Source organism: Ictidomys tridecemlineatus, chromosome X (genome assembly GCF_052094955.1).
Source record: "Ictidomys tridecemlineatus isolate mIctTri1 chromosome X, mIctTri1.hap1, whole genome shotgun sequence".
Taxonomy (NCBI): Eukaryota; Metazoa; Chordata; class Mammalia; order Rodentia; family Sciuridae; genus Ictidomys; species Ictidomys tridecemlineatus.
The window spans coordinates 1,964,260-1,987,351 of record NC_135493.1 but is presented as its reverse complement, the minus strand read 5'-3'; the positions used below and the strand labels follow the sequence as shown (position 1 = coordinate 1,987,351).

Genomic DNA, 23,092 nt, shown 5'->3' with positions numbered 1-23,092 from the left:
AGGGGAAGACTGGACTCAGTGTGAGTGAGTCACACAGTATGTATCCATTGCCTCAGAAAGCAGGGAAGAGAGCACCCAGATTCAGCCATGAAGTTTGGCAACCAATCCCCAAAACACAATGTGAATCAGACCCAAACCCTGCCTCAAGGCAAGCTCCCAGCAGCCCTGGTTAGACACCATCATGAGGTTGACGGGAGCTGTCGGGTGGCCCAAGCAGTGGGAGGACGGGCACTCTCGCTGACATAATGTGGAATTTGGACTTCGAAGGCCTAGACAGGGGGCAGAGAGGGCCCTGGGGGGAGTCTTTGGGCTATCTGAAGTGACAGATGGGGCCTGCCTCTCCATTCGGAACACTGACAGTGCCTTCTCCACAGCAGGCTGGAGGCGCTGGTAATACTGCAATTCTGCACCACAGAGATGGCAGAGCGGAAGGGCAGCTGGAGGGTGGGTGGGGAACAAGTGTAGCTTGAGAAAACAGCTTTGTGTCACTACAACAAATACCTGGGCTAATCAACTCTGGAGAGAGAGGGGTTATTTTGGCTCCCAGTTTCTGAGACTCCAGTCTGGGATCACTTGGTGCTGTTGCTTTACACTCATGGTGAGGCCACACATCACAGTGAGAGAATGTGTCAGAGCAAAACTGCTCACTCCATGGCCAGGAAGGAAAAGAGCATGTCCCCAATGGACCTAGGGACTGCCTACCAAGCGCCACCTCCCAGAGTTCCCACGACTTCCAAATAGCACCACTCTGGGCCAAGCTGTTTGGAGACATTCAGGGTCCCAACCACAGCCAAAGACTTGTGAGTAACATGGAACAGAAATGCGGGCAGTCCTTCTGCTCCACAGGCCCTGGAATTGGGATGAAATCTAAAACCATGTGACTGTATGGCTGAGCTGATGAGAAAATAAGAGAAAGGCTCTCAGGTAAGGAACAGTGAGGATCCTGGAGTCCAGTAAAGGGGCTGCTCCAGGGGACAACAGGGCATCTCCTAGCCCAGGAGCCAGAAGCCTTCACAAGGAACACAGCCTTGCTGACCTCCAGAACTGTTAGAGGATAAAATTTTTGTTTGATAAAACTTAAGCTACTACCTTGTGGTAACTTGTGACAGCAGCAATAGAAAACAAACACAATAGATGACCTTGAAAAAATACCCCCACAAAAAGAGGTGAGGATGTGTGTTTATCTTGACCTTGGATTTGGGTGAAAGTAGAATAAAAGAAAAATGACACTCCTGAAAACTCATTGCCACAAGTGGAAATTCTCAATTAGAGGGGCCTATTCAGAATAATGGATGTTCCAGAATGTGTCTTGGAGAGACACAGTGATAGAGTCAGTGGGAAGCTGCAGGATTGGTCTTCAAACTGCATTTAACTCTCTTACACCCAGATTTCACTTAGATTGTGATAGCTTAATAAAAATAGAAAAGCTTAAAACATTAATAAAATACACTATTTAGTAATCCCAGCAGCTCAGGAGGCTGAAGCAGGAGGATGGCAAGTTAAAAGGTAGCCTCAGCAACTCAGTGAGACCTTGTCTCAAAATAAAATATAAAAAGGGCTGGGGATGTGGCTCCGTGGTTAAGTGCCCCTGGGTTCAATCCACGGTACCCGAAATAAAATAAAATAGATTGGAAGTTCTAGATGAAATGGTCCAGAGGTAGAATGGCTGCAGACTGCCTCTTTGAAGGGATGACCTTTAACCACAGGCCACAAAGAATTCCTATAGGAATTTTATTTTTTATTTTTTTTTTAGAAAGAGAAAGAGAGAGAGAATTTTTAATATTTATTTTTTAGTTCTCGGCAGACACAACATCTTTGTTGGTATGTGGTGCTGAGGATCCAACCCAGGCCACACTCATGCCAGGCGAGCGTGCTACCGCTTGAGCCACATCCTCAGCCCCAGGAATTTTAAATATATATAATGAAAAAATGTGTAAGGAATCAAGCTACCATGAGTGACAGAAACATACAAATATAAAAACTTAACTATCAATTCTAAGATAACAGATTTAAAACTTGTATGTCACAGTATATGATTAATATGTTTAAAGAAATAAAAATCCAGAGGTAGTGGTATATCAGCCACTTGGGAGGCTGAGACAAGAGGATCCCAAATTTGAGGCCAGACTGGTGAACTTAGTGAGAGCCTATCTCAAAATAAAATGAAAAGGGCTGGGGATGCATCCCAGTAGTAGACTGCCCCTGGGTTTAATCCCCAGTATGAGAGAGAGAGAGAGAGAGAGAGAGAGAGAGAGAGAGAGAGAGAGAGAGAGAGAGAGAGAGAGAGAGAAGGAATGACAAGAAAAAAAAGGTGAAAAAGAAGTCAAAGGAAGTATTTAAGGTGTGACAAAGGAAAAATAACTATAAAATGACCAGGTACTCTTAAAAAAGACCAAATAGAATTTCTAGAAATTGAAGATACAACTATTGATCAGTAAAGGACAGAATAGAGAGAATATTTTTTTTTCTTTTAAAAGATGGAATTTTCCAAAAATGGTAAAGGATTGGTTTTGGAAAAGATGCTAGAAGAGATGCTTAGTGTGCCCCAATCTCCATCTTCTCCTTCTCCCTTTTGGAAATTTTATTTCTAAATAAAATCACTGCTAATGGTGACTCTGTTCTTGCACATCGTCTGCTTTTTCCACTAGTACTCTTAGCATTTTAATCACAGTCACTTTAAACTCCCGGCCTGACAATTCAACATTCCTATCATATCTAACTCTGGTTCTGGCGCTTTGTCTCTTCAAACTGTTTTTTGCCATTGAAGTTTGTTGTAGTTTTTGAGAGCTGGATCTGGGTGAAAGGAACTGCTGTAAATGGGGTCTTTAGAGATGTGGTGGTGACGGGATGGTGAGGGGACGCAGTGTCCAACTCAATGACTAAGTCTCCATCTTGGGTAAGCCTGTGTCCCTGACCCATGACCTTCACCAATGCTTCTCAGACTCTGCCCCTGGTACGTAGGATAGGATGGCTATGGCAGGCTGGAGCTGAGCTTGCCCATTCCCCCAGCTCGGTGAGCCTTCAGTAAAAGCCTAGAAGGACAGGTTCCTATTAACTAGTTTCTCTTGAGAACAGGCCTTGTTAAGAAGAGAATGCTCAGAACATATTTCAAAATGGTTTATTTCTCCCCTTCTCCTGACAGAAGCATGAGATCCTTCCCTGTGAGAATCTGATGGCACTTCTGGAGAGAAAACTCCCTAAAGCATGGGATGCCCTGAGACTACCCTCCCACAGCAGAACTCTGACTTGTCCTTACTGAGTCTCCAGCAACGCAGCAATTACAGTGCAGGTTTCTGTGCCCTGGCATTGGTTTGTGCTTGTGGGTTTCTGCTCTGGGTAGCTGGCATCTCTGTGTGCACCTGTGTCACTCCACCTGAGAGGCAGCAGTTTGCTCTGTGACCTCAATTATCTGATGGAACTAAGAGGAGTAGTTCATTTTCAGTTTGTTCAGCTTCTCTTTTGTTTAGGACGGTGTGAGGACTTGTCAGCTTCTTCCACACCAGACTGGAAACCCAAACTTTTATAGGTTGACTTTTCTTCCCATTATGGGTCACATTTGTTGCTGCTTCTACCTGGGCCAGAAAGCCTGGCTGGGAGAGCTCACCTAGTTTGGTTTCACTCCCTTGCAGACCATAGGCCTTTACTGACTGCTATTCATTAGCTGAAAACTATTGTTGTTGTTATTATTGTTGTTGTTGTTATTGTTGTTATTATTATTATTTTGATACCAGGAATTGAACTTTAACAAAGCTTAAAGTTATTCAATATCAATATGACCATGAGGGAGTAACAGGGTCCAGATTACATCCTCTACCATAAACAACTAGAAAACTGGCAAAACATGAATCAATAGTTTTCAGCCCAGTGTGGTGCTACATGACTGTAATCTCAATGGCTCAGGAGGCTGACACAGGAGGATCATGAGTTCAAAGCCAGCCTCAGCAATTTATTGAGGTCCTAAGCAACTCAGTGAGACCCTGTCTCTAAAAAAATATTAAAAAGGGCTGAGAGGGCTGGGGCTGTAGCTCAGTGGTGAAACACTTGCCTCACATGTACAAGTCACTAGGTTCAATCCTCAGCACCACATAAAAAAATAAATAGGGGCTGGGGATGTGGCTCAAGCGGTAGCGCACTCACCTGGCATGCGTGCGGCCCGGGTTCTATCCTCAGCACCACATACAAAAAAAAAAAAAAAAAGATGTTGTGTCTGCCGAAAACTAAAAAATAAATATTAAAAAATAAATAAATAAATAAAATAAAGGCATTGTGTCCATTTACATCTAAAAAATATATTTAGATAGATAGATAGATAGATAGATAGATAGATAGATAGATAGATAGATAGATGGATAAAAAGGGCTTGGGATATGACTCAATGGTTGACTAACCCTGAGTTCAATCCCTGGTACACCTTCTGCCAAAAAAAAAAGAGTCATCCACAGAATGTGTCAAATGAAGGTTTAAAGGGAGGATTCCAGCTGTGGGCAAATGAGTGTATTAGCAAATAATCTCCCCCAAAAGCAACTATAAAGTTATAGGGAATTTACAAAAACAACGTTTTGGATCTGGCATTCAATGAAAGAGTGCATCTGGGAGCAAGTAGGTGATTACATATCATACCAAGAACAGAGAGAAAGAGAAGGGCCAGGCTTTCCCCCTTATAACAACCCTCTCAAAAGTTCTTGGGTCACTGAAGAACTCCCTTCCAAGAGCATATCCCAGTGACCTATGAACCCCTCAGTTCTATGAAGCCCTACCTTCTCCTGAGGCCAGAAGGCAGTGGGATAATGTATTCCAAACCAAAAGGAAAACATGCTACCAAACAAAAATTCTATATGTAGCAAAACTATGCTTTAAAAGTTTAAAGCTAAAAAAATCATTCCCAGATAAACAAAGTCTGAGAGAATATTCACTATTAGCATGACTCTTCACAAGAACTACATAAGGAGGATCTTCGGGCTGAAAGGAAATGACATCAGCTAGCAACTTGAATTCAAAGTAAGAAATGAAGACCAGGATAAGTGGTTAACATATGAGTTCATATAAAAGTCTCTCTTGAACTGGGATGTAGCTCAGTGGGAGAGTGCTTGCCTGGTATGCATGAAGTCCTAGGCTCCATCTCAAGCATTGTACAAAAAAAATCTTTTATTACATTATTTCTTCACTTCTTGTATTAATTTCTTTTAAAAAACACAAGATTGCATAAAGCAATAGCTATAACACTGTATTATCTGACTTATAACCTATAAAAATGTAGTATATATGACAATGTTAGCACAGAGTAGAAGGGAAAAATGGTAGCATATATTGTAACAATGGCTGTGTATTTTACCAAAATTAAGTAAATATTAACCTGAACTACATTGTGATTAGTTAAGATTCATAACATAAACACTAGGGAAAACACTAGGAAAATAACCCTAAAATACAGAACCAACAAAGAAAATAAAATAGTGTAGTAAAAATTTTTAATAAAAAGAAGGTGGTCAAAAACCAAGACAAGAGCAAAGAGACAAGGAAAATAAATAGCAAAATGTCGAATGTAAATCCAACCATATCAGTCATTACAATAAGTGTGAGTGATCTAAATCCTCCAACAAAAAATCAAAGATTCAAAAAAGGAAGATTCAACTAACTGCATACTACAGATTGTTTCCAAGGGTCAGATCTCATGTTCAAAGGAAAAAAAATCAGAAAAAATCTGGGTGTGCTGGTACATGCCTGTAATACCGGCTACTCAAGAGGCTGAGGCCAGTCTCAACAGCTTTTCGAGACCCTATCTCAAAACATGAAAAAAAAAAAAAAAAGGAATTGAGAATGTAGCTCAGTGGTAAAGCACCCTGGGTTTAATCCCCAGTACCACACACAAGCACACAAAAAAAGAAAAAAAGAAAAAGAAATGCCTTGCAAACTGTAACCATCAAGCTGGAGTAGCTATATAATTAAAGAAAAAATTCATTTCCTAATGATAAAAGGTCATTTCTTCAGAAAGATATAAACATATATGTCTCTAACAACACAACCCAAAAATACATAATACCTGAAGCAAGAACACATGAAACTGAAGGAAGAAAGAGAAAATTCAACTATAGTAGTTGAATATTTCAATGCTCATTTTCAATAGTCAATAGAACTACACAGAAAACTAGCAAGGATGTAGAATATTTGAACAAAATTATCAACAAAATTGACCAAACTGATACCTATAGAACATACCATTCAACAACCACAGAATACATATTATTTTCAAATACATATGGAACATCCTCCAGGATAAAAAATAACTTAGGTCATAAAATAAGTCTCAATACATTTAAAGAGACTGAATAATACAAAATATCCTCACTCACCACAACAGAAATAAAGTAGAAGTCAAAAAAGGGAGGAAACTAGAAAACTACAAAAATTTTGAAAAGTAAACAACATACTTTTAAATAACTTACAGGTTTAAAAAAACAAGGAAAATTAGAAAAGGCTTTTAACAGAATGGAAATAAAAACATGATTTATCAAAATTTATGGAGCACAGCTAAGGTAGGTCTTAGAAGAAAATGTATAACAAGGAAAGGTCTCAAATCAATAACCTAAGTATCTACCTTAAACGAAAAAAAAAATGAGCAGACTGAATCCAAAGAAACAGAAGAAAAAATTAATATTAGCAAAGAAAGAAATGAAACCCAAACCAGGAAACAATAGAGAAAATCAATTTTGAAAAAGTTGGTTCTTTGTAAAAATCAACAAAGTTGATCTTAGCTAGACTAACCAAGAAAAAAGAGAATCAAATTTCCAAGATCTAGAAAGAAAACAGAACACCACTACTGATCTATAGAAATTAAAAGGATTATGAGAGGATGTTTTGAAGAATTTTATGCCAAAAAATTGGATAAACTCAGATAAAATGGACAATTTCCTGAGTGTCTCAGGAATAAGTGCCCCTGGGGTCAATGCCTAGTGCCCCCTCCCCCACACACACACAAAGGCAGTGTGGTACTGCCATAAGGATAGATATTCAGATAAATGGAACAAAATTGAAAGTGCAGAAAATAAAAACTTAGATTGATGTTCAATCGATTTTCAACAAGGGAGTCAAGATAAATCCACAGGAAAACAATGGGCTTCTCAAATGATTTTGGACAACCATGAAAACAAGAATGAAGTGGGACCCTAACCTCACACCACATACAAAATTCAACTTGAAATGGATCAAAAAGTTAAACGAAAGAGTTCAACAATTTAGAAGAAAATAGAGATGTAAATCTTTGTAGTCAGGATTAAACAATTGTTTTTTTTGTTTGTTTGTTTGTTTTTTATTTTTTTTTGTTTGGCTACAACAGTAAAAGCAGCCAAAGAAACTTATTGCATTTCACAGTTTTAAGACTTTTGTGCAGTGGGGATGAAAAGGATGGTGCAAAGAGACAGACACTATCACCCTATATACATGATCACACTACTGGAGTGACTGCCTGACGTACAGCCAGAGGAAGGAGAAGTTACGCTCCATTTGTGTACAATGTGTCAAAATGTATTCTACTGTTATATATAACTAATTAGAGCAAATTTTCTTAAAAAAAAAAAAAAAAACTTTGCCCAGCAGAGTGGTGCATGCCTATAATCCCAGCAGCTTGGGAGGCTGAGGCAGGAGGGTCACAAGTTCAAAGCTAGCCTCAGAAACTTAGCTAGGCCCTAAGCAACTCAGGGAGACCCTGTCTCTAAATAGGAATAAAAAGGGCTGTGGATGAAGTTTGGCGATAAAGCAACCAACCCTGGATTTAATCCTTAGTACAAAGACAAAAAAAAATATCTAGTGCATCAAAGGACTCTATGAAAGAACAAAAAGACAACCTGATAAGGACCTAGTAACCAAAATATATAAAAAACTTTAATAGCTAAACAATAAAAAATTAACCAATTAAAACATGAACAAGGACTATGGATGAAGCTCAGTGGTAGGGCACTTGCCCAGCATACATAAGGCCCTAGATTTAATCCTCAACACTACAAAAAAAGTTTTGTACATATGTCTCTCCAAAGAAAATGTGCAAATATCTAAAATAACTATGTGAAAAGATGCTTAATATCATTGGTCATTGGAGCAATGCCAATCAAAACCACAGAATACCCTAGAATGGCTATAAACAAAAATCTGCTAGGTGAGGTGGCATGCCTGTAATCCCAGCAGCTCAGGATACTGAGACAGGAGAATCACAAGTTCAAAGCCAGCCTCAGCAACTCGGTGAAACCCGAAGCAACTCAGTGAGACCCTGTCTCTAAATAAAATACAAAGTAGAGCTGAGGATGAGGTCAGTGGTCAAGTGCCCCTGAGTTCAATCCCTGGTACCACCCCCACACAAAAAAAAGACAATAACAAGTGTTATCAAGGGCTGGGGATGTGGCTCAAGCGGTAGCGCGCTCGCCTGGCATGTGTGCGGCCCAGGTTCGATCCTCAGCACCACATACAAACAAAGATGTTGTGTCTGCCAAGAACTGAAAAATAAATATTAAAAAATTCTCTCTCTCTCTCTCTCTCTCTCTCTCTCTCTCTCTCTCTCTCTCTTTAAAAAAAAAAAAACAAGTGTTATCAAGGGGGAATGTAGCTGAGCTGTAGAGCACTTGCCTAGCATGTATGAGGCCCTGAGTCCCAACTTCAGTACTGCAAAAGAAATGTGTTAACAAGGATGTAGTGAAATAGGAACCCTGTGCAATGCAAAATGGTTTAGTTGCTTTGGAAAACAGCAACTAAATCATTGAAATTTCCTTCAAAAAGTAAACATGGAGTTACAATAGGATCCAGCAATTCCTCTTCTAGGTATATACTCAAGAAAACTGAAAATATATATCCATACAAAAATTTCACAGCACTATTATTTAGGATAGCTAAAAGGTGGAAGCAATTCAAATGTCCATAAATGGATAGATAATATGTAGCCTATCAATACCATGGAATACTATTCATCTGCAAAAAGGAATAATTGGTACATTTACCATAGATGCTACAATGTGATGAACCCTAAAAACATAAGCTAAGGGTAAGAGGTCAAACACAAAAGTTCCCATATGGTATGATTACATTTATTTGAAATATTAGAATAAACAAATCCACAAAGACAGAAAATAGATTAGTGGTTGTCAGAGGCTGAGGGAAGAGTTATGGGGTAATGGGATTTCCATTTGGGATAATGAAAAGTTTCTGGAATTATATCATAGGGTTGGTTATGAAACTTTTTAAATATACTAAAATTCATTAAATTATATATTTTAAAGGGTGAAATTTGTAGTATATGAATTATATATTAATAAGAAAACAAATTTTAGGGCTGGGTTGTAGCTCAGTGGTAGAGCACTTGCCTAGCATGTGTGAGAATCTGGGTTTGATTCTCACCACCATATATAAATAGATAGATAGATAGATAGATAAAAATCCATTGACAACTAAAAAATATTTTTTAAAAAGAAGACAAATTTTAAGCTTGAAAAGTAAAGGATTAAAAAAGACATAGCAGGCTAATATAAATAAAAAGGTATAGCTGCTATATTAATATCAGATAAAGTAAATTATAACAAAGGCAAAAAGCAATGCTGAAACTAATACACGTGTTAGCTTGTATTCTTCATTAACTTACTTGAAATATATAGCAAATGTGAATTCATATGCACTTAATAACATAACTTCAAAAATTCAGTAAGCAATAAATGAAACAACTACAAGGAGAAATTGGCATAAAGAAGTTGGGACCTACTCAGAGCATCATGTGAGGCAAGACTTGGCTCCCTGGGGCTCGAAGATCTATCAAATCTCAGTGAGGTGTGAGGGGAAAGAACTGGAGGAATGGACGTAAGGTTTTCATGATTATCAAGAAGGACCAGATAGGATTGGAAAATGTTGGGAAAACATCTTTAAGACAAAACTCGCATCTTGTCACTGTCCTGCTTAAACCTTCAGTGGCTCCCTAGTGTCCTCTTCAGAAAGTTCACTTCCCAAGCTGTTCCCTAGCCACTTCCTCTCACAAGTCTCCTCAATCAACCAAATTAGTTTGTTATTTCTTGAACACCCAGTACTTTTTATCTTGCCCACCTGTGGTTAGGGATGGAGACAGGAATGCCTGGAGGAAGCTGGGGTTGGGTGGAGAATGATTGTCATGCACCTAAACAGTGTCTGGCCGGAAGGAATGCACAGTTTATGGAGCCAAGTCAGTCAGCACCTGACATGGCTTGGCCCCTTTGTCTTCAGCCTCTCTCCTGTGTTCTCCTTCACAAACCACCGGGCCTGCCCGTGGTCAACCCACTTCAACTGAGCTCCATCCTTCCAGTGTCAGTCCCACTTCAGCTGCTTTGGCAAAGGCCCTCTACATCTCTTGCCTTGTTTCTTTCACAGACCCAGATGTGTCTCCTAGTCACCAACCCTGCTCCACTTCTGGTCCACACCCCATACTGAACTCCAAAGAGAACTTCAGACGGCCCAGATCCCACATCCCATCCCTGCCACTGCGGGGAAAACCTGCCTGGTTGCCATCAAGTGAGATCTGCAACTGAGGCACAGAGAACAGTAAAGACAACACTAGCCACCTGCAAGGACCAAAATGAAATCCACAGTGGGTTTTCCCATCCCAGAGTTCTCTCTTCCTTAGCACACTCTTAGCATTCACGAAAAGATGGGTGGAAAGAAGTGCTCTTGCTTACCTCAATTCCCCATCATTAAGACCCAAGCAAGACATCACTTACATGGAGGCAAGTAGGAAGACGTAGTAAGAGAGTGTGAGTTCAATGCTCACTGTTACAAGTGACATAGCTTTGGCTCAGTTACTTGGCCTCAGTTTCCCCAAATGGAAAGTAGGGGAGATGATAACAATGTCAGCTACCTCATTCACATGTGAGATTCGAGTCAATATATGTGAAGGTCTCCAGAACAGTCTCTGGCACAGACTAAGTGTGCAATCAAGAGTCAGCATTAGCATCCTTTTTATTAGAAAGAAGAAAGATTCCGAGGGGCTGGGGATATAGCTGAGTTGGTAGAGTGCTTGCCTTGCACGCACAAAGCCCTAGGTTCAATCCCCAACACTACCAAAAAAAAAAAAAGTAAACAATTAGAAAGAAGAAACCTTCATTAATAATAAGTATAGGGGTTGGGGGTTGTGGCTCAGTGGTAGAGCACTCACCTAGCATGTGCAAGTCCCTGGGTTTGATCCTCACCACCACATAAAAATAAACAAAATAAAATAAATGCATTGTGTCCAACTACAACTAAGAAATAAATATTTCTTAAAAATAGTAAGTATAAAGCTAGACACATATTTGCAAAGAGAAGTATGAGGAATAAGTCAATTTTTCTCTACTTTTATGTCCCTCAGGCCCCTCAAACTCACCATATCCCAATCCAATGTCATTATGTCTCCCCCAAAGGCACCCCAGTTGAACCCTTCTTTATGAATGGTTCCATGTCCACCTAGAGACACATAGGCTATTCACCCTACCTCCTTCATTCCCCACCCCAAATCCACCATCAATTCCTAAAGAACTTCTAGGATAACCTCTGGGTCTCCCTGTCCCCAATGACACTGTACAGGTTGAGCCTCCTTGAAACCTCTGCCACCCACACGTTTTCTCCAAGACACAGCATGTCATCTATCCTGTTTGGCCCAGATCTGGGGAGACAGTTTCTTCTTGTATCCTCCACAAGGGTTCCCCTGCTCAATTCTGCTCAGATCTGCTGACACCCGGGAAGATCAACCTGCTCTGAGGGGCTGCACTCCCCCAGCTTCACAGCACCTGAGCTTTACAGCCAGTTCAAGCTTCTCCCAAACTGGACAAAGGCATGCTTTGGTCCAAACCCCTTCAATAGCTCCCCATGCTCATAGACTAAGGCCTGAACCCCTTACCTTGCCAGGATTGCTAGGGCCCTTTCCTCCAGACACAAGCTGGAATGTTCCCCAGTACCCCCACCCAGCTCCCTCTCCACCTACCTCACACCACCCTTTGCCTTCTAGTAAAGGAGCCCTTCCTCTCTCCTTCTGCCCAAGTGACCCAAAACTTTCCTCTCCAGAACTGGACTCAGATGAGAAAGTCTGGGAGAGATGAAGTAGGGGTGCCACTCTACCTAACTTAGGAGTCTCCCCTCTCACCCCGCCCCCAGATTGACAGGACCTCTTTGTTGAATGAGGACTTCTCCAGGGCAGGATTTTGGGAGATGTGGAGGGGAATACAGATTTGAGCCACTGCTCCAGGTACTGAAGGAACCAGAGGTGGCTAATGGATGTCTAAAGACGTAACCGTGGCGCCCCCTGCTGTCAGGAGGCCAAATTGCACCATATGACAGGGCTGCTGGGCTGGGTCCCAACTCTGCAGAAGGGATCTGGCGCCACGCCTGACTTGGAAGAGCTGGCCACTCTGAAAGAGCGTTTATTCTTTCTGGAAAGTTGGCTCTACTACTCATGCTCAGGGCTCCTGGAGCGGCAAGCATGGTGCTTTCCCCACACAGATCATTCTTAGCATCCCAGTAAAACTATCCCCTGCACTAGTCTGAGGAGCCCACCGCATTTCCAGCATCTGGCATACAGTACAGGCCCAACCAATACTTTGCAAGCCAAAGGAGAACAAATAAGTGTCCTGTATGAGTGAGTGATAAGATGGGAAACACAGCAAGCCAGCCAGCAAGATGCTGGTAAAGATGTCCAAATAATGACAAGGCCCCAGGTAGGGGCAGAGGGGTGGCAGGAGAGGCCTTTGGAGGAAAGGAGGCCAAGGTGCTGAGACCTGGCTGTGATACTGGTTAGCTGAGGTTCCCCCTCTGAGTTGTGTGACTCAAAGCCTGAAGTGTAGGATGGCAGGTGGGTAGATGTGAGGAGGGAGGAGCTGCCCACCAGCTTCCAGAATTCCCCCTGGTCTTGGGAGAGGATGGCAGAATGTTGGGACAGAAGAGCAGCTGTCTGCACTACCGTATACCCAGAGCACAGGTGCCATGACTGCTCTCCTTCCTGGAAACAACGCCAAACCCCATCATATCCAAGACCAGTCCAGCCTCGGATTGGGCCTCATGGCCTCCTTTTGATCCCAAACTTTGAAAAGGAGAGGAATCTTCTTTAACTTGCACCCTGGCCATTTAGCTCATCCCCTGGGGGCTCAGGGGAAGGATTTTCCGAGGGGAAGGGGTGGCCTGCTAGCCTGGAATTCTGGCTGAGGCCAAGGAGTAGCCCTGGGGGTCTTCCCTGATGGAACCAGCAAGGCCAGCCATTGAAGCCCTGATCCATCATAGGTGGCGATGGAAGACCTGGGAGCTGCTACACCAGAACAAAGACCACAGTTCTTCATGCCATCCGTCACAGCTCCTTGTGTTCCAGCTGCTAGCCTGGGTCCGCTCGGGCGTGATGCCCATAGTTCCAAAGCCCCAGCACAGTACAGGGGGTAGAGGCCCCTGTGGTACCCTCTCCTGGTTGAGGGGCTCCTTTTCATCCTCTGACACTGAGGTTCCTAGGATTTCACACAAGCTGCCCACTGGAAGGGGAAGGAGGTAGGAAGAGGTGGGAGAAGGCCCGGCATATGCAGGGCATGGACACTGCAGCCCTGCACTAGAGGCCCAGAGACAGTGCTGTTCTTTGCATTGGGGATAGGGATTTGGCTTCCCGCCATTGCCCCCTGCTGGCAGCCCAGCGTGCCTCTGCTGCTGCCCAGAGACCGAGGGTCCCAGGCAGTCAGATCTGTAGGGTAGCAGAGCTGGCTGCCAGGTGGCCTCTTGCTGGTACTTAGAGGGTAGGAACAGGAAATTCTTGGGTGATTGGGACCTTGTCTGCCATGATCCCAGAGAGCAGGGATTCAGGCAGCAATGGGGTCCATTCTTCCTTCTTCATTCCCTTCCCCCAGGTGATCCCCAACCCCACACATGTCCGCCCCCAGCTCACCACTGGCCCATTGCTCTGTCTGTCTTTATTGGTTTGGAGAAAACAAGGGGGCTGGAGGGCCACAACACAAGCAGAACCACCCACAGTCAGCAAAGCACAGAACAGTGCAGGAAGGACGGCCCCTGGAGCCCACCTGCCAACACCTCCCAGGCTTCTGGAGGCAGTGACAAGGAGTGCCCCATCCCTGCCCCAGCCATGCGCCACGTGCACGACTCACACACTCCAGCAGAGACCAGCCAGGGGCATAAGGGGTGGGGGAAGGGGACTGAAAGGACTCAAAGGAAGGAAATCAGGGTCTGTCCACTTGGCCTCAGCATCTGCCTGGAATGGAAGGGAGGAGAGAGAGGCAGAGGAAGGGGGCAGTCAGGAGCCAGACTGGCCTCCCTGTGCCCCTACCCATCTCCTCCTCTTGCACTGTGTGCCCTCAGCCCTCAGGGGCCAAGGAGTGGTCCTGGGGGTCTTTCCCTGATGAATCCAGGAGGAAGGCTGAGAGGGACCAGGAGAGACTGGGGACCAGTGAGGCAGGACCGTGGAGCCCTAGGCCATGCAGAATGGGGACAGGAAGGGCCAGGCAAACTCTATAGGGCCCACCCCCTTAGCTCTTGGCCAAATAGAACACCACCAGCCTATAAGCTCTGGGGATGAAAGGCACACACACCTGGGCATCACCACTGGGGGGGCTGGCCAGTTGGGAGGCCTGGGTGGCTGTGTCGGGCCATACTCTGCCTGGAGGCCTCCTCCCCCTCTGGACTCTGCCCCAGCTTCCGGATATGGCGCAGGAAGGAGGTAGCATTGAAAGCTCTCTGTGGGAAGAAGTGTGGGTGGTGTGTGTCAGGCCATGCCTGGGCCCCAGCCCCAAGACTGCAAGGACTATAGTGACCTGTAGGCAGTGGAGGCTATGCCCTGAAGCAGGAAAATAGTGCTGACCTTCCAGTGGGTTCGGGCAAAATTCTTTTGAATCTGCTCACTGACTGAGCCCAGGATATCCTTGTCCAAAGCCGCATCCCCAGAGATCCTGAAGGAAGCCTGAGGTCAGTGATGTATGGAAGATTGTCTCTCTGGCCTGGGACAACTTGCCAGGGGTCCCACTCACCAAAGATGCTGTAAGGCCTGCTGGCAGGTGAACCTCTTCTGGGGATCTCGCTCCAGAAGGTGCCGGATGAAGTCTTTGGCTGGAGCAGGGGGGACCAGGTCAGCCTGCCCAGTCCCTACTACCCCTGGTCAGTACCAAGCAGAAGGTCAGCATCAAGCTCACCTGATTCCGAGATGTCATCCCAAAAGGGAGAGTCAAACTCGTAGCTGGCTCTCAGTATCTGGCTGAAGAGTTCAGGGTCGCTCTCGTCGTAGAAGGGCGGGTACCCACACAGCCTGGCACCCACAGATGAATCACCCAGCTGTTTTCCCCTCCCCAACCCAGCAGGGGGCAGGCAGGCAGGAGTTGAGGCTTCCCACTGGTCACTCACAAGATGTAGGAGATGACACCCAGGGCCCACACATCTACAGCTTTCCCATACGGTTTCTGCTCCAAAAGCTCTGGAGCTGGAGGTCACAAACAGACACATTCTAGTGTGCATGCACACAACATGCATGTGTGATTCAGCCCCAGGAATAACCCAGCTGCAGCAACAGTCACCCCAGATCCTAGCACCTTGGCTCCCCCAGGGTCCCCGCCCCCTCCTACCAGCCAGCGAGGCCCAGAGTTTCCCCCCTCTTACCAACATATCCCGGGGTTCCACAAGCAGTGCCTAACATGTTGCCAGCCTGGATTTTGGAGAGGCCAAAGTCAGAGACCATGATCTTGGAGTCCTCAAAGGGCGTGGCATAGAGGAGGTTTTCAGGCTGTGACACATGGGGGCCAGGTCAGGCTCGGCATGGCACCGGCACTGGAACAGGGTGGGCCTCAGCACTCTCAAATTCCCCAGACCCTCAGTGGAGAGGGATGCTGGGAAAGGCCCCAGTCATGCGCCTGGGGAAACACACGAAGGGCCAGGTGGGCAAGGTGTGAGGGCTCCCAGCCAGGCACCTTGAGGTCCCGGTGCACAATGCCCAGGCTGTGCAGGTAGGAAACAGCGCCGAGGACCTGAGCCACCAGGTGGCTGGCATCCTTCTCCGTGTAGGAGCCTCGCTCCATGATGCGGTCAAACAACTCGCCACCCGTCACCCTGAGGGGAGTCCGGAGTTCAGCCAACCCAGGCCCCTGAGCCCAAGCTTCAGCCCCCATGCCTATCCAGCCCCCACTGGCCCTCCTCACAGCTCCATAGCGAGATACAGGTGGGAAGGGCTCTCGTGGACATCCTCCAGCGCCACAATGTTGGGGTGGCTGACCCTGGAACAGGAAAAAGTAGCCCTTGTAGGAAAGCACAAGTCCAGGCTGCAGCAGCCTCCTTGGGGAGCACAGCAGGGTCTGGGAGAGCTTTGTCCTGAGCCACCTTCTTCCTCTCTTGCTCCCGCATGGACTCCCCATTCCTAACCACCGACCACCCTGGCCTACCTCAGCCCAGGCCTTCCTAGGATACACAATTCTAAATCCTGTCTGAAAAGCACAGATCAATATTGACCCTTTCTTTTTGGGGACATTCAGGCCCAGGCAGGGAAAGAGAACTGCCCCAGGCCCTCCAGCAGGTTAGCAACAAAGGTCAGGCTAGACCGGCAGGGGTCCCAGACCAAGGGACTCTGACCATCCCCACTAACTTCTAGGTCCCAGGCCAGGCATGGGCGCACCTGCGGAGTACCGCAATCTCATTCTCCACCAGGGCTTCCTTGCCCCGCAGCGCCTTCTTGGGGATGCACTTGAGGGCCACAAGGTGTGCAGAGCCCCGCTCCTGGGCCAGCACTACCTCGGAGAAGGCACCCCTGCCACAGAGCCAGACAGTGGGAGACCAATGAGGGGGAAGGGAGGGGAAGGAGAGGGCTGAGGGAGATGGGGAGGCCCTTACCCCCCTCCCCGGCACTTATGCACACACGCACACATATTCACACACTCAGATGTGCAAACGCGTCACAATTTACCCACACAGTCACACACATCTATTCCGTATCACATGCTTACATGTCCCCACATACTCCTCCCCACACTCACATGTTCGCGCACACATGCACACGCATGTCCACACACATATTCACACTGCATCACACTCACGAGCCAAGCTTCTCCCGGATGTCATAGACGCTGCTGATGTCCTCCGTCTGTTTCTTGAGCAGCAGCATGTCTGCAGTGGGAGGTGGAGAAGGACCCTGGGCATGGCAGCTCCCTCCTCCCGCCATCGGTGTCCTCGGAGATAGCCACCTTCATCCCACTGCCAATCCATCATCGCCCCCCCTCGGCCCCCACCTCCGTCAGGGCCACCCCACAGCCGAGGTACATCTTGCCCCTCCCCCCGCCTACTCCCACATGGACAATTCCCCATCCCGGGTCCGCTGCTGACATCCAGTGCTTCCCCACCTCAACCTCCCCAGGCAACCAACACCTGGGCATCCCCTCTCTGCTTCCACGTATTGGAACCTACATGAGCAGCCGCTTTCTAGAAGGCTCTGTGCACCCCTACTCTGGCCCCTCTAGCCCACCTCCATCTACAGGGCCCAGACCCCTCCCCCACCAGACCTACCACCAAGACACAGCGCCCACATGCACGCGCCACCCAGACCACCCACCCACCCACCCGAATGCATCTGCGACCCCGCTCACAACCACCTGTCACGACCACGGCCACCCACGCGGCCGCGTTGCTACAACTCAGCCCTTGGTGCCACGGAGTAAGGGGACTCCGCAGCGTGGGCCCTCAGAGTTCCGAGCTGCGTGGGCCGCGTGTGCGGGCAGGGGGCGCGCCGGGCGTGACAGGTGTGTGCGAGGGTTTTTAGAGTCTTCAGCGGCTGCGGGCCTGGACCCTGTGTGCCCCTGGCCCGAACGGACCTGGCAGGTGCGGACCTGGAGCGGATGCAGCAGCGTCACCTCGCGCAGTGGCCGCCGCGCCGAGCCCCCCGCCCGCGCCCCGCCGGCCCCGCCCCCTCTGCGCGCCCCCGCGGGCCGCTGCCAGCCAAGCACTCGGTGGATGAGTACAGCCGGCTGCAACGCGGCAGGGCGCCTTGTAAGGCAATCCCCTGGGTTCCACTGCTGCCACTGCCCTGATCCTTGTTCCTCAGTTATGCTCTCCAGTATCCTGAGGCTCTGGTCTGAATAGGTGGCCACAGGGCCTTTGCACCACCGGTGTCTTCTGTCCAGAAATTTCTTCACCCACATAGTGGCATGGCTCTCTGCTTTGCGGTCTCTGCTTTTGTGGCCTCTCCTCAGACAGGCCCTCCAGGCCATTTGGTCTATAACGAGCTTCTTCCCTACTGACCTGCCACCACCACTCTGCTGCCCTGGCCTGAAGCCCCATCAGCACTCATTGGGTTCTTTCTACCTCCACCCTTAACCTTTCACCCTCCTTCTTTTCTTAACCAGCAGCCTGAGCATTCTCTTCTTTAAGATCATGTCACCCTGGTGCTGGAAATTCTCCAGGCCCCGGCATGTCACTGCTAGTCAAAGAATGAGCCCTTGAATGGCCTGAGGTCTGCTCTGGAGGTTCTTCCTTTGCCTCCTAAAAAGGCCTCCCCTCCCCCAACCCTGCCAGAACTGGAACAGAACTCTGCGGGCTCTTTAGAAAATCTATCACTGCAAAAATCATCTTCTTTGTCTACTCTTCCTCACCAAAAGGTGGGGGGTCCACCCTTCATCAGTAGATTACCACCACACCTCCCCATCCTCACCCCAATCCCAGTGTTACCACTGTTTACCGGAGAAGCACGCAAGACAAGTGTAGAGTGGAAGGTGGAAGCTTTATTAAAGGACAGCAGAAAAGACTTCTCCCCGGAGGAAGAAGGGGACCCTAAAGGCAGAATCCATGGAAGGGTGAGGTCTTCCCTTTTTTACAGCTAAGGTCTTCTTTTAGTTTTCCCACATTTGTGTCTTTTGTTTCCCTTTATCTTCAGTGATAGAATGCAGACGGGAAGCCCCAAAAGGTGGGGGATACATGGGCTGATGAGGCAGGTTGGAGTAATCTGGGGAGGAAGGGCCTGGGGTGGTTTTTGATTAGCACCTCCCTGTTTACTGGGAGCTACTTCCTTAACAGTTCCTTAGGATGGGTTCTGGGCCTTGGGGACAGTAACATTTCAATTTCCCCAAGTGCAGCCCTGGTTTCCTGGACTCCATTCTCAATCATGGTCTCCATTTTCTTTACTCAATATTAGACCCGATTCACCTAACTACACTAACTACCTATCTGTAAATCCGGCTTCACTGGGATCTGTGCCCCACCAGGAATGGGGGATGGGTGCCCTGGTTGTATCAAGAGCACATGTACAGTGGCCTGTGTCACAAGGACCCTGCCAAGTCACAGGGGCCAGGAGTGGTTTACTTAATCCAGTCTTAAGAGCAGTCCATGGGTTTAGAGCATAACACGAAGACTTCAACAGTGTCCTCAGAGCCGGAAAAGTTTTTTAAAACATCATCTTTCCAAACTTCACCTCCCAAATGTATTTTGTAGAAAAAAATGAGAAATCTAGCTGGTGTGGGGGCATACACCTGTAATTCCAGTGACTTGGGATGCTGAGGCAGGAAGATCTGAGTTCAAAGCAAGACACTAAGCACCTCAGTGAGGTCTCTAAATGCAAAAGGGCTGGGGGTGTGGCTCAGGGGTTAAGTGCCTCTGGGTTCAATCCCTGGTACAAAAAAAAGAGGAAAGAAAGAGAGACAGAAAGGGCTGCGGTGTAGCTCAGATCAAGCCTCTGGGTTCAATCCCCAGTATAAGAAAGGAAGGGAGGGAGGGAGGGAGGGAGGAAGGAAGAAAAGAAAAGAAACAAACAAACTGGGAAGGAGATAAAGAAAGAGGGAGAGAGGAAGGGAGGGGGGAGGGAGGGAAAAGCAAAGGCAAGATAAGACAAGACAGTCAGGGGAGTGTAACTCAGTGATGGAGCACTTTCTGGTTCAATCCCAGTACAGAAAAAGAAATCTGAGAAGCTCCTACCAGCTTCTGACCCTGACCTTTCCCAATTACTCAACTATGCCAATGGAGTCTTCAGGTTTACACCCTGTATAAAAAATGATATCACAAGCCAGGTACAGTTGTGTACACCTGTCATCCCAGTAACTCAGGAGGCTGACACAGGGGGATCATGAGTTTGAGGCCAGCCTCAGCAACTTAGGGAGACCCTGTCTCCAAACAAAATTTAAAAAGGACTGGAGATGTAGCTCAGTGTTTCAGCACCCCTGGGTTCCATCCCTAGTATCAGACACACACAGAAAATGATTCCACATGCAAGGTGAGGTGACGTGCACCTGTAATCCCAGTCAGTGGGGAGGATGAGGCAGGAGGATCACTTGAGCCCAGGGGTCTGAGGCCAGCTGGCCAGCATAACAAGCATCCATCTAAAAAAAAAAAAGTTTGTTTTACATCAGTATTCATGATGGAACAGAAAGTACACTATTTGCAACTGTTTACACAATTGTTGAAATACTATAAATGTCAATTTCAACATGCATGTGTGTGATGGATAAACAGCTTTTCAAAATGCTTTCAGGAGGTTTAGACAAAACTTAACTCAAAAATGGGTCATAAACCCAAATGTAAGATGCCAAACTATAAACTTCTACAAGAAAACATAGAAGACAATCTAGGTTACTTCAGGTTTGTCGATGATTCCTTAAGTACAATTTGAAAAACATGACCCATGAAAGAAAAAGGATAAATCCCATTGTAACAAAACTAAACACATGTATCCAAATTATAGGCTGGGGAAAAAATCTTTGCAATGTGATTATCTGACAAAAGACTGGTTATCCAAAATGTACAAAGAACTCTTTGAACTCAACAATAAGAAAACAAACAACCGGATTTTAAATATGAGCAAAGGATCTGAAAGATACCTCATGAAAGAAGAAAATACAAAACGCAAATAAACATATGGAAAGATACTTTGTGGGCTGGGGCTGGGGCTCAGTGGTGGAGCACTTGCCTAGCATGTGTGAGGCACTGGGTTCAATCCTCAGCACCACATAAAAATAAATAAATAAAGGTCCATCAACACCAAAAAAAAAAAAAAAAAAAGAAGAAGATACTTAGCATCAAAGTTTACCCAAGTGATGCATGACTCAGCAAGCAGGCCCGCACAAGGCCAGGTGCTTGGTGCATTCCTGTAATCCCAGCAATTCTGGAGGCTAAGGCAGGGAGATCATAAGTTCAAAGCCAGCCTCAGCAACTTAATGAGACCCTGTCTCCAAACATAAAAAGGACTAGGGATGTGGAAGAGTACCTCCGGCTTCAGTTCCCTGTACTGCAAAATAATAGTTCAGCCATAAATGTATGCAATTGCTGTCATAGAAACTTTTATGGGGCTGAGGTTGGGGCTCAGTAGTAGAGCACTCGCCTCACATGTGGAAGGCACTGGGTTGGATCCTCAGCACCACATAAAAGTAAAAGAAAGATATTGTGTCCATTTACCTCAGGCCCAGAAAGAATAGAACCAGCCAACCATGGGCTAAAACCTCTGAATCCATGAGTCCAAATCAGTCTTTTCTCCTCTAGGTTGATTTTCTGAACTATTTTGTCACAGCAATGAAAAACCAACACATACCTGATTAGGAAATTGCAAACTGTAACTACAACAATATACTACTATGTACCTGCCCTATTAAAATGACTGAAATTTAAAAACCGGACGATACCTAATGCCAGCAAGAATGTGAAGCAACAGGAACACTTATTCATTACTGATGGGAATACAAAATGGTGTAGCCCCTGGGGAAGACAGTTGGCAGTTCCTAATGAAGCTAAACATATTCTTACCACATGATGCAGCAGTGATAGTCTGGCATTTACCATACAGATTTGAAAACTTATGCGCACACAAAAACCAGCACGGGCTGGGGATGTGGCTCAAGCGGTAGCGCACTCGCCTGGCATGCGTGCGGCCCAGGTTCGATCCTCAGCACCACATACCAACAAAGATGTTGTGTCTGCCGAGAACTAAAAAATAAATATTAAAAATTCTCTCTCTCTCTCTCTCTCTCTTAAAAAAATTAAAAAAAAACAGCATGGAAATATTTACAGCAGCTTTACTAATAATTGGCAAAAACTGGAAGTGACCAAGGATGTCCTTCTGTGGCTGGCAGATAAAGTGGCACATCCAGATGAGGAATACTACTTGGTGGTAAAGAGGACAGAGCTAAGAAAGTGCAGAGAAATGGATGAACCTTCCACTCATGATGCTAAGTTAAATAAGCCAATCTGAAAAGTTACATATTTTATGATTGCATGTATGTGACATTCCAGAATGAAACCATAGAAACAGTATACAGATCAGTTGTCACCAGAGAAGATGGTGTTCAACTTAGGGACCACAAAAACATTTGAGGGTATTGAAACTATTCTGACATTGTGATGGCAGACGCCTGCCACTTGGGTATGCTATAGAAGGTCACAGAAGAAGAGTGAAAGGATACATAAAGATTTAAAGATAATTGTTAAGGAATTGGTGGACATTACAACAATGCAAATGGTGGCTGATGGTGGGAGCCCAGTTTCCTTTACAAAGAAGCAAAGGGAGGAGGCTAGAGTGATCCCTGTGTTGGTGCAGACATTAGTGTTATCCACACATCAATGCATCTTTGTGTTCATACACAAGTATCTACACAGGTGAGTGCATACATCAATTTCCTTGTTCTGTCAGCTAAGAGTGTTGTTGAAAGCTTGGTCTTTGTCCCAGATGCCAATCGAATAACGAGGACATGTTTTGAGACAAAGGAAAAAGAAGGTTTATTGCTTTGCTAGCAAAGGAGAAACACAGGGGACTCCTGTCCCAAAGGCTGTCATTCTGCCCAACTGCAGGAAAAGGGGGCTTTCATAGAGGTGATTCAGAGAAAATGAGATTAGGGAGGCGGGATCAGGAAGGAGAAGATCCAGGAAAAAGAGATCAGAGAGAAGTTTAGGGGGGAAAAGACGGGGGAAAAAGAAAAAAAAACATGTAAGTTTCAAATCAAAGCCACAAAGGATATAGTCAAAGCATCAAGTGAACCCCTGTTACAACTGGGCCTGGAAACAACAATGCTATACTATTCTCAAATAAATGGCTCCTTGAAGAAATGGCTGATTCTAGGACTAGAGTATGAGACACATAAGCCAAACCTGGAGCCAGAAGGTCAAGAAGTGTACACCCCCCCACCACACACAC

General features: G+C 46.0%; 1 protein-coding gene across 6 annotated transcripts; it reads right to left on the bottom strand.

Moving 5' to 3' along the window:
* Window positions 1-13,894: 13,894 nt before the first annotated feature.
* Pnck (pregnancy up-regulated nonubiquitous CaM kinase) lies at window positions 13,895-17,883 on the bottom strand. 6 transcript variants are annotated; one of them, XM_005340596.4, is made up of 12 exons: window positions 17,814-17,883; window positions 17,028-17,097; window positions 16,610-16,741; window positions 16,140-16,214; window positions 15,912-16,050; window positions 15,604-15,727; window positions 15,352-15,427; window positions 15,144-15,256; window positions 14,982-15,060; window positions 14,816-14,903; window positions 14,547-14,691; window positions 13,895-14,209 (listed from the first exon to the last, which is right to left on the bottom strand). In XM_005340596.4, exons 2-11 carry the CDS (start codon window positions 17,093-17,095, stop codon window positions 14,554-14,556), a joined length of 1,032 nt encoding a protein of 343 aa, XP_005340653.1. In that variant the 5' UTR covers window positions 17,096-17,097; window positions 17,814-17,883; the 3' UTR covers window positions 13,895-14,209; window positions 14,547-14,553. The 6 variants fall into 6 exon arrangements, with proteins under 6 accessions (XP_005340653.1, XP_040142891.1, XP_040142876.1 ...); XM_040286957.2 differs by having other exon boundaries at window positions 17,799-17,874; XM_040286942.2 differs by lacking the exon at window positions 17,814-17,883 and adding an exon at window positions 17,548-17,792.
* Window positions 17,884-23,092: the final 5,209 nt, after the last annotated feature.